General features: G+C 32.4%; 1 protein-coding gene across 1 annotated transcript in view; it reads left to right on the top strand.

The window, feature by feature from the left end:
* The window catches only part of CNTN5 (contactin 5), a 1,382,289-nt gene that overhangs the window by 1,056,679 nt on the left and 312,817 nt on the right, over window positions 1-12,793 (top strand). Inside the window, exon 10 of the mRNA XM_017887230.1 lies at window positions 11,242-11,423. Coding sequence (XP_017742719.1) covers window positions 11,242-11,423 — 182 coding nt within the window. The remainder of the gene's footprint in view (window positions 1-11,241; window positions 11,424-12,793) is intronic.

Genomic DNA, 12,793 nt, shown 5'->3' with positions numbered 1-12,793 from the left:
AAGTGTTCCTAAATTATGGACATCAGATCATTGATTGCCTGGGACATGGGTGAGATAATTGGGATATGAGGAAGAACCTGGGGTTTATACAAATGTTCTGTATCCTAATTTTCCTGATTGTTCTCATGGTAAAGGCAAGGGTCCAAGAGAGAGAGCAGCACAAAAGACTTAAAGCTACAATATACTGGCCAAAGCAAATCATAAGGCAAGCCATACTCAAGGCATGGGTTACCAGACTCCATCTTCTAATGGTACCATGTGCAAAGTTACCCAGCAAAGGATTTAAATACAGGCAGTGAGAATTAAGACCAGTTTTTCAATTAATCTGCTATACTGACCAAGGTCCCACATTTTGCATTCTTTCTGTTTTCATTTATTCTCCCAAAAACCTAACCAGTATTTTCCTGAGCTCATCTCTTTCTTCTAATAATTCAGTGAATGTAGCTAGTAATAATCAACACACATTTTTTAAGTTCTATCTTGTAACTCCTTTCCTAGATTTGGAAGCATTTCAGATTACCTTTCCAAGCTCTCAAGGATGACAGTTTTACAAAATGTTTTACCACTGGATAGCATGAAACTTTGTCTCATTCTCCACTGTGCATTCCTTTCCATCTTCATCCTTACTGTTCTGNAAAATACTAAAACTGATAAAATAAGACAAGAGGAAAAAAGATATGAAAACTGATGGGATAGACAGAAAATGTATATTATAATACTAGACTTAAACCCAACCACAGGCAATTATATTAAATGTAAATTCACAAACTAAATCAAAGACAAACATTGTCAGACTGGATTGAAAACTAGACCTTATAATATACTATCTGCAAGAAAGCAACTTTAAAATGATTGTTTTTTTTATATAGGAAGATATATATGTTAAAAGCAGAAAGATTAAAAGATGTACCATGCAAATACTCATCATAGGAAAGTTGAAGAGAGCATCTTAATACCAAAGTATACTGTAGCACAGAGTATTGCCTAAGATAAGGATGAACATTTGATTATAATAAAAGACTAACTTCTCAAGAAGACATTCAAATCCAAAATGTATATGCACCTAGTAACTGAGCTTTAAAATGTATGAAGCAAAAGCTGACAGTACTTAAGAGAAAATTGACATTTTATAATAATAGCTGGAGATTTTAACACTCTTCTCTAGTAATTTATCAATTACAAGACCAGCAGGACAGAAAATCAGTAAATAACCTTCTTCTCCAGTAATTTATCAATTATAAGAAGAACAAGAAGACAGAAAATCACTAAACTACAGAAGACATGAACACAGCTATTAACCAGCTTGACCTAATTGATATTTAAAGAACTCTACCAACCAACAACAGAATACTTATCTGCAAATGGAATATTCGCCAAGATAAATTATGTGTTGAAACATAAAACAAGTCTTACTCCTAAAAAAGACTAAAATGAAGAGTGCATGCTCTCTAATTGCAACAAAATTAGTGTATCAAACAAAAGAATACTTAAAAAATCACCAAATATTTAGAAATTCAAAACACACATCTAAATAACAAAATTATCAAGAAGAAATCACAAAAGAAAGTAGAAAATATTTTGACTGAATAATAATGAAAACACAACGTGTGTGATATAGTTAAAGCAATGCTTACAAGTAATTTTTTATTAAAAGGGAAAATTCAAAATTCAATTATCTAAACTTCTACCTTAAACAAATGGAAAATGAAATCAATTTAAGATCAAAGATAGAATAAAAGAAAGATTAAGTAGTAGATATCAATACAATTAAAATGGACAGATAATAGGGAAACAGTAAAACTCAAATATCATTTTTAGAAAATACTAGTAAAACTGATAAACATCAAAAACATAAGATAAAATTTAAATAACCAATATCAATCATGAAAGAGAAAACATCACTACATCTCTATCCTAAAACATTTAAAGTACAGGAAGGCAATGTTAATTGACAATATTTAATTTTACAGCTAGGTCAAATAAACATGCTCCTTAAAATAAATAATTCTTATAACTGGCACAAGTAGAAACAGAAAATAAGAATTTTCCATATCTATCAATGAAATTAAATTTTAATTAAAACCTTTGTACTATAAACAATTGAGGCCCAGTTAGTTTCATTAAGGAATTCTATCAAACATGTAAAGAAGAAATTATATAACATGCCCAACCAACTTGGATATGTCTCAGGAATGTAAAGTTGTTTTAACTATTAAAATCAATTTATATAATTTGTCACACGGATAGAATAAAAGAAAATAATCTTACATTCATCTTAGTAAATACAGAAAATGCATATAACAAAATCTCATATGCATAATGAAACCATCAAATATATAGAATTAGAGGGAAACTTTCTTATCTAGGAAAAGATACCTACAAAAGTCAATATTCAGCGTCATAATGGTAAGAGACTAAGATATTTCCCCTTTCCTTTTGTCACCACTTCTGTTCCACACTTAATGGGAGACCTGGACAGTATAGTCAGTCATTAAATTAGTAATTATGGCTTTGAGATGGAAAAGGAAGAAATAAAGCTGCCTCCGATTGCAGGTGGCATAAATGTGTAGGTGTATTTTCAGGAATCAACCAGAAAACCCTAAAATTAATATTTAGGGATAAAGTAAAATATGCACAAGACTTGTACACTGAGAATTTATATAACATTTATGAGATAAATGAAAGAATACCGAAATAAATAAGAAGATATACCATGTTCATGGAATACAAGACTCAATAGTGTTCAGAAGTCAGTTCTCTCACAATTGATATATGGTTTAAACATAATCCAGTCAAAATCCCGGCCTGCTTCTATTTTGTAAAATTTAGTAAGCTATTTCTGAAACTTACATGAAATTCAAAGCAAATGAAATAGCCAAAGGTAGAAAAGAAACAAACTTGGAAGACTTACACTACTTAATTTCAAGATCTACTCAATATTTATTCTAAAATAATGATAATCAAGAAAATGAGACATTGGCATAAAGATAGGCTTATAGATGAATGCAACAGAAGAAAGGTCAGAAATTTACCCACCTTCTAAGGTCCATCAAAAAAATTCCAATCAATTCAATAGGGAAAGGGTGATATTTTGAATAAGTAGTGCTGAAACATATGGATATCTATGTTAAATAAATTGATCCTTTAACCATATCCTGTACCATGAACAGAAAATAAACTTAAATTGGATCATAGTCCTAAATGTAAATCTATGAAAATTCTAGACAAACACATAGAAAATATCTTCACCTTTTACTTTCTGGAGTCAGAAAATACTTCTTAAGACAGAAAATGAAAATCACTAAGAATACAACAACAGGATCACAAGAACTTCATCAAAATTGAAACCTGCATGTGTCAAAAGACAACAGTAAGAAAATAAAAGGCAAGCTCAGATTGGAAGAAGATATGTGCAATATATATTTGATAAAGAACTTGTATCCAGTATGAACTAATAATTATTACATTTAATGCTGGGAAGGAAAAAACGCAACATAAAATGAACCAAAGATTTGAATATGCCAATGGCTAATAAAAGCATCAAAAGTAGCTCTAAGTTGTTAGTCATCAGGCAATATAAATTGAAACCACACTTTAGTATCACTACACTACTACAAAATGGCTAAAATTAAATGATTGATAATATCAAGTATTTTCAAAGATGTGGAACAACTGGAAATTTCATACATTGCTGGTAAACATGTTAAAGTATACAGGTACAATGAAAAAATAGTCTAGTAAATACTTAAACAGTTGAACATTTACTTACCATACATTCTAGAATTTCTATGCTTTTAATTACCCAAAAGAATTAAAATGTATGTTCAAAATACTTGTACAAAGTTTTATTCATAATAGCCTAAAACTGAAAACCAGATGTCCAACAGTCAGCAGGTGTCTGGATAAACAAATTAGCATATCCATATATTGATATACTCCTCAGCAATTAAAAGGAATTAACTACTGAAGTGCACAACAACTTAAATGAATCTGGTAAGTCTTATACGGAGAGACAGAAGTCATACTCAATATATACTATATTATTCAATTTATATAAAAGTATAAAACTGGTGAAAGTGTTCCTAAATTATGGACATCAGATCATTGATTGCCTGGGACATGGGTGAGATAATTGGGATATGAGGAAGAACCTGGGGTTTATACAAATGTTCTGTATCCTAATTTTCCTGATTGTTCTCATGGTAAAGGCAAGGGTCCAAGAGAGAGAGCAGCACAAAAGACTTAAAGCTACAATATACTGGCCAAAGCAAATCATAAGGCAAGCCATACTCAAGGCATGGGTTACCAGACTCCATCTTCTAATGGTACCATGTGCAAAGTTACCCAGCAAAGGATTTAAATACAGGCAGTGAGAATTAAGACCAGTTTTCAATTAATCTGCTATACTGACCAAGGTCCCACATTTTGCATTCTTTCTGTTTTCATTTATTCTCCCAAAACCTAACCAGTATTTTCCTGAGCTCATCTCTTTCTTCTAATAATTCAGTGAATGTAGCTAGTAATAATCAACACACATTTTTTAAGTTCTATCTTGTAACTCCTTTCCTAGATTTGGAAGCATTTCAGATTACCTTTCCAAGCTCTCAAGGATGACAGTTTTACAAAATGTTTTACCACTGGATAGCATGAAACTTTGTCTCATTCTCCACTGTGCATTCCTTTCCATCTTCATCCTTACTGTTCTGGCAATTCCAAATGTTTACTGTCTTGTCACGTCAGTTACCCATTTCCATTTTTATGTACTAAGTTCTACGTTAGTAAGATAGTGCTAGAAGGTATAAAAAATAAACCCTAGAAAGTCTGGAGCTTAGCAAGGTATACATTTATATCTCATTCATGTAACATCTGACAGAATGTTATTAGTTAGCATTGATGAGGTAATTTGTACTTTCCTCTACACAGTCATTTAGAAACTCAGTCCTGCTATTTTCAACTTGTTACTTACATATTTACTCTGGGTATTGATCTCAAACTATCCAACAGAAGAAGAGTAGATATTCATAGATTTTTAAAAACAATTCTACTGTACTTGATTTCCAGAAATCATCAAAGCCGTAGCCAAATAAATAAATAAATAAATAGAATAAATAAATAAAATAAATAAATAAATGTATCCAGGAGTTTCAAAAAAAAAAAAAAAAGGATTTGGGAACAGATGAACAGATATAAGGTTTCCCGGCTTTGCTATATACCTGATTTGTTTGTAAAATTATAATCGTCTTTTTCTACTGTTTTATGATTTTGTCATTAATTTCACTATTTATTTCTAAAGTTAAAAGCTCATCAATCTCTTAACCATCTTCCTCCTCAAAGTGAAAGAACTTTAGGATACATTAACTTATAACTTCTTTTTTTAAAATTACATACTCCTTTGGGTCAGCATTTTAGTGCTGTCTCTTTTTATACATGCACATTATTTTATTGCTGTTGCTATTACTATTATTTGTGTTTTTTCTTACCACTTCTTGCATATTAAACTTTCTTTCTAGAGTCATTATTCTCCTTCTTGAAGTGTATATCCTTTAGTAACAGTTTATTGGTGAAAAACTTGTTCAGTTTTTGTAGATCTGATATCCTTATCTCCTTTTGCACTCCTAAAGTAAAGTTTACAAGATACAAAATTATTAGTTTATAGATGCTTTTCCTCTCTTTTCCACTATATTGAACATAATTGTTCCAACATCTTTACCTGCTTCCATTGCTGCTGTTGAAAAGCCAGTAGACATGCTAATCATTGTTATTTTGTAAATTATCTGTCTCCCTCTCTGGTTACTTTTAATATATGTCATTGGTGTTCTGTGGTTTTAGTCATGCTTTGTATATATTGTATTTCCTGTGTTTATGGATTCATGTCCTTCATTTTAGGAAAATGGCATGCTGAACACTTTTCAGATATTACATAGTCTTCCCTCTCTCGCTCTTGCTCTCGCTCTCTCATCTCTCTCTCTCTCTATATATCTATCTATCTGTTATCTTGGATTGGACTTATGTTATACCCTACAGCTTTATACAACATGTCTACTAACTGAGGCCTGTATTTATGTGTTTTCTGTCTCCCTTCCTCTCACTGCCTCATTCTGTATATGAAACTCTAATCTGTCTAACACTTTTGGAAATATTCTCTTCAACTATGTCTAATTTGTTGTATAACTCAGCCATTGAGTTTTACGTTTTTATGATTATATTTTGTTTTTAAATTTCTGTTTTATTTTAATCTGCATATTTACTTTTATTGTCATATCTTCCTTGATCATTTTAATCCATGATTATTTTACTCCAAGTTTCAGTGCTGTGAACATTTAATATGAAGTTATGTGTTGTTCTGTATTTTGTGATTCTGGGATAACTGAATAAGAACAATTGAATAAACTGGAGCAATAAAATCAAAAAGTAAAATTCCATTATTAAAATACACAGATTTCCAAATATAGTTTTAAGTCAAAATTAAATAGAACCATTTGCCATTTAGAGGAAATTAGATTAAAACAAAGTGACGTACCATGAAAAAACAAAAAGCTAAAAATAATAGGAGAAATAGGCAAACAGCATGAGGTTAATGGAGTGTTTTTTTAAAAGATAATTTAAAGCAAAAATTAGAAATAGGGTCGTTGTACTTCGTAAAAGATAATTAAAACTCTAAAAATAACAACTTTCATGAACATGTATTTTCAGAGAAAATCAAAACACAAAATAAAACTTTTAGACATATAAGAAGATACTGGTAGTAATGATAGTAGGGGGAAATTAACATACCTATCTCAGTCTGACTGATTAATAAGGATGAAAATAAAGAGGACATACAGTAGTAGTTTTCTGTGGAGTGGGAGGAGGAATGAGCAAACTCCGGGACCCTCAATTCTGCTTCAAGCAGACTACTTTGCATCTATTGATACAGGTTATTTTATTTTAGTGTACAAGGATTCCATAGGAGGTAAATTGTTCTGAAATTATTAAAAACATGGAAACAATATCTGAATGACAACTAACAAAAGCTATATAGAAACTAATTTTTAAACTTTTATCATAAATATACTTTTTTCCAATAACATGGAACTTGTACCAAAAATTAATTCTGTACGTGACTACAAAGATTAACTTAGCAGGTTCAAGAAAGTGGAAACGGTATATCACTCTATGTATCAACACATATCATATGTAGCTATATGTTTCATATCAGCAGAAAGGATAGTCATATGATTTTATTATTATTCATGAATAATAATTATACTGATCATTCAGCTCAAAAAGCTAAAGTATAGTATAAATGTACTGGTTGCAAAAGAGCAATTAGTAAATTAAAAAATAGAAACTCATTAATTAAAACAAAAAATTAATAAAACTTAAAATGTTTATTTTAGAGACCAATAAAATAGACAAACTTCTGACATAGCCAATCATTTCAAACTTGTTATATCTAACATTTATTGGGTGCTTACAGTATGCCATGTATTTCACTAAGTAATTCATAAGAATTTATCTCACTTAATCCTCAAAATAGTATTTTGACAATCATTCTTTTATTTCATAAGCATTTATTAACAATGTACCAAACATGATATGAGGCACTGGGGACATACTGCTAAACAAAATTCCACTGCCCTAAAGATATTTGCATTTTAGAAGAATAAACAAATATCTTCATTTTACAGATGAGAAACAAAATTTAGAGAACTTAGGCAAATTTCACAAGGTCACATAACATCTTTGTGTCCAAATCGTATTAGAACCCAGGTTTCTCTAAAGGTCCATGCTCCTAACCAATATGTAATGCTATTTCTGTGAGCAAAAATACAGAAAACATATATTTATACGATATAAATTATAAAGAATACACAAGGACCATCATTTTTTGCCTGCTTACTTTGTGCCAGGCTGTTTAAATCTTTCAAGATTCACAACTACTCTCTGACATAAGTCATAATATTTCTAGCATAAGTTACAACTGAGGAACCTAAAGAAATGAAATGTTAAATGACTTGTAGTTGCAGAGCTACCTCTATAGCCAGTCAATCTGGCTGCAGAACCCACACTTAACTACTGGAATATGTAACTACCTGTGATTAAGACTGTTTTAAACTAAACAATTACAATTTGTATAACTTGCTGCTAAAACATTGACATTATGGATAAAATAGTTGATTTTCTAGTGAAATGTATATTGTCAAAGTTGACATAAGCAGAAATTTAAATAGTACAGTCAAGGAAAACACAGTCAAAAAACTAACTCCACTGATAGTGGCAGACCCAGGTAACTTTGTGAGCATCCTATCAGTGTTTGAAGGGACATATAATTTCCCTACAATTTAAGTTGATACAGAATACAGAAAATAGGAATATTCTGGCTTGTTTACCAAGCAAATCACTCATCATTATGATACTGCATCTGTCAAACCTATCTGTAAACAAACCATGAACTCACCAATGAATAAGCTCACAAACAACCTTGATAAGCTACAGACAATCTCACCTCTGAATATATGCAAAATTCTAGCATCTGTTAAAAGAATATCACACTGATGTAAATGTAAAGGATGTTCCAAAATGCAGAATTCATCCTTTCTGGACATTGAATACATGCACCTATACCAGCAGGCAAAAAATTGTCAACTCCTTAATCTAGCAACTTCAATTTTATGTTTTATTCCTAAGGAATAAAGCAGAAAGGTATTCAAGTATACATAAGGGTGGTTATCATAATGTCATTTATAATGGAGAACATTGCTATCATTCCTTAGGCAAAAATAATAGGAAAATGTCTTACACTTAACAGTTATAATCTATGGTAGATTGTTACAAGGGAAATAAGTAAGATACACAAAGCGTTTTGTTATTTAAAAGAAAAAATTCTAGCTGGCTACACAAATTAGGACTTTGCTGAAGGGGAGGCATTTAGGACAGGTCCCAGAGGAGGAGTAGCATTTTAACAGATATGATTGGAAACACAGAGGGATATGTTTCTGGGTCAGGAGATCTGGAAAGAAGTAGTGAGAAATCAAACTGAAAAAGTCAACTGGGTCCAAAGCATGAAGTGTATTAAATATATATAGTACTAAATAAATCAGTGGAACAGAATTGAGAAGCCTGAAGCAGATTCAAGTACGTAGGAACAAATTATATGACAAAAGTAATATTTTAAATATTGTGGGAAAAGGAGTTGTACTTATTTAATGATGCTGAAATAATCAGTTACATTCCCTATCTCAAACCAATAAACAAATATAGTCCAGTTGGATGAAAGATCCAAACATTTTAAAGTAATAGAAAATGCTACCAAATACTTCAGAAAATACTGACAAACTTAGGTTTATAGATAATTTTCTAAACAGGAAAAAAAAAAATCAGAAGTCAGGAAGGAAACTATAGACATGTTTTCTTCTCCCCAAAAATGATTATAAAATTGTATTACAGGCACCATAATAAGCTAACAGTACACTGGGGAAGAATAGTTTGATGGTCCTAAAACACAAAGAACTCTAAGAAATTAACACAAATAAGCAAATAGAAAAGCAAGCACAATAAAATAAATCAACATAAGCAAACAATTCACAGAAATGCAGATGCAAATGGCCAATAAAATCATGAAAAGATGTTCAACCTCCTTAGGGTTCAGGAAAATATTAAGCAATAAAATATCATTTTTAACCTATAAATACTAACAAAACGTTAAGCAGATTGATCAAATGCAATGCTGGCAAAGATATAAGGAAACAGTATCACACATTAACAATAGGTAGGGAAAGTGCTCGTATATTATTGAAAAACAATTTGGCAGTACTTATTAAAATGGAAAATGTGCATGTCCTTTGATCCATCAGTCCCACTTTTATGAAAGACTGCTAGAGAAAATAGAATAGTACGTGAAATATGTGCCAGGTTGTTTATAGCAGCTTTGATTTGTAATGACAAGAAAAAGCAGGCCGGGCTTGGTGGCTCATGACTGTAATCCCAGCACTTTGGGAGGCCGAGGTGGCAGATCACTTGAAGTCAGGAGTTCGAAACCAGCCTTGCCAACATGGTGAAACACCGTCTCTACTAAAAATACAAAAATTAGCAGGGCATGGTGGCAGTGCACCTGTAATCCCAGCTACTTGGGAAGCTGAGGCAGGAGAATCGCTTCTGAGAGGCAGAGGTTGCAGTAAACTGAGATCGTGCCACTGCACTCCAGCCTTGGTGACAGAAGAAGACTCTGTTTCAAAAAATATTTAAAAAAATAAGAAAAAAAAGAAAAACCTTGACTGGATTCAATGTTTACGTACAAGGGGGCAGTTGATTAAAGCTGGTACATCCACACAATGAAATAATATGCAACTATTAAGCAGAATAAGTCAGGCTAATATGTATTGAATATGATCTTTAAATAATAAAACAGCAAATATACAAAATTTATATTTTAAAAATAAGAAAACAGAAATAACTCATTATATGTGTGAACATATGCTTCATGGAGATGAAGTGGGAGATTCTGTGTAAATTGTGTTTGCTATTTGGCCAGAAAAATAAGATTTGCAGGGTTGGAGGCAGGATAAGTTTGTAATTTACTTAATTCATAACCCTTTTGTTTGACTCATTGCAATAAGCACATATTGGTAATTTTGTCAAGTTACTCTTGTCATTTACGAAAACATAACAATTTTTTTTGTTTTTTATTTTATTTTATTTTTTTTTTTGAGATGGAGTTTCACTTTTGTTGCCCAGGCTGGAGTGCAGTAGTGCAATCTCGCCAAACTGCAACCTCTGCTTTCTAGTTTCAAGCGATTCTCCTGCTTCAGCCCCCCGAGTAGCTGGGATTATAGGCACCCACCACCATGCCTGTCTAATTCTTGTATTTTTAGTAGAGATGGGGTTTCACTGTGTTGCCCAGGCTGGTCTCAAACTCCTGACTTACGGTGATCTGCCCACCTTGGCCTCCCAAAGTGCTGGGATTACAGGTGTGAGCCACCACACCTGGCTAACAGTGTGTTTAAAAATAAATCATAATTGGTTACAATTTGTATTGTCTTTGAATTGCTTTCCTGAAATATGAAAGAAAAAGAAACTCTTTTATAATCTACTTACCAGACAACTCACATGGAAAGTGATATATATCAACCAGCACATGGTCCTTAATTGTGATTACATTTTATTGCACTCAGCCTATTAAGTGCTTAAACTACCAGATAACAGAATCTATGTTCCTAATAGTGGAAAGCGTATTAACAGTATTTTTGTTCCCTATCATAGCCCCGTTCCAACAATCACATGGATGAAGGTTAATGGCTATATTCCTAGTAAGGCACGTCTGCGGAAATCTCAGGCAGTCCTGGAAATACCAAATGTACAGCTGGATGATGCAGGCATTTATGAGTGCAGAGCTGAAAACTCACGTGGAAAAAATTCCTTTCGTGGACAATTACAAGTATACAGTAAGTGTTTTCAGCAAAGCATGATTGCTGTAGTCCCAAAAGTCAAACTGAAAGTGGAAATTAACTTTAAGTAAATATTGTTTATTAGCTACATAAAAACCAAGTAATAATTTATAATCATACTTCTTTTGTATGGTAAGGTATCACGTCAAATTATCCTGCACATAGGAATGATTTACATTATAAATGAATGGGGAATTATCGGTGTCTTTGTACAGCATACAGAACTTACGTCCTTAAAAATGAGCTATTTCCCTGGCACCAGCACTATTCTCTGATAAGTTAAAAATCTTACTAAACTTATTAACTTATTCTAGAACTTGGTCAGAATCAGAGGCTCCAATCTAGTGTCCGTCAACCAAATCCTGCCCAGGTGCCATTTTTTGTAAATGATGTTGGAACAAAGTCACACCCACTTGTTTACATATCACCTAGGTCAGTTTTTGCCTGGCAATGCAGAATTAAATAGAGACAGAGACCAACCGACTTGCAACGACTGAAATATTTGCTATTGAGCGTTTTTCAGAATAAGTTTGCTGACCTGTGGCCTAAATTAATACATTTGTATAATAAATAGCCCCTACAGCCTATAAATGTTTATACTGTCCAAAAATGCCAATCACCCAGGTTGTGTCTAAGAATTAGGAATATCTGGTTCAAAAGTTTTTACAATCTCATCTTTACTTCTAAAGTTCTAAGTTGTTTGCACTTTTCATATTTGATTTATAATATATACAACGGGTAAGTTAGGGTATTCTCATTTTCCAGACGAGGACACTAAAAAGAGAAGCAATAGGCTAGAGCATTGATATAAGCAAATACAGATGCTTTGAATATATAGTTATCCAAATTTCATGTTGGCTGCTTCCTCCAGGAAACCATGACTGTCCCTGTATCTCAAGATCAGTTCTAAAAGCTTAATGCCCTTTACAGGAACTCCTAAAGAATATTTTAAAATATTAATATCTGAATTCAACCAGTCTTCCTTCATCTTTAACAACTCCTTTAGGAATTTAGCACTCTAGCCAAATTGCTTATGCATTGAACATTTTATCCATTCGTTCATTGATATGGTTAATGTTTATTAAGTGCCTCTTGCTGCTCTACATGCTAGTGATAGAGCCTTGAAGTAACTCGTGATCCATTGGACTAGATGAAAAGCAAACCCCACATTAGAGTGGAGCATTCTATGTGCAGTGATAAAGGCGTGTGAAGAGGACTGTGGGAATGCAGAGTCTACTGCATTCTACTCAGAGGAGTCAGGGAAAGCTTTAGAGAGGATCAGTATCTTAAGGGTTAAACAGGGGAGAGCATCTGGAAGAAAAGGACATAGACCTTTAAATGTTTCTAAGATGGAAATATTAGCAGTG

Source organism: Rhinopithecus bieti, unplaced genomic scaffold (assembly GCF_001698545.2).
Source record: "Rhinopithecus bieti isolate Rb0 unplaced genomic scaffold, ASM169854v2 scaffold_14936, whole genome shotgun sequence".
NCBI lineage: Eukaryota > Metazoa > Chordata > Mammalia > Primates > Cercopithecidae > Rhinopithecus > Rhinopithecus bieti.
This window is presented reverse-complemented; position numbering and strand designations above follow the sequence as displayed.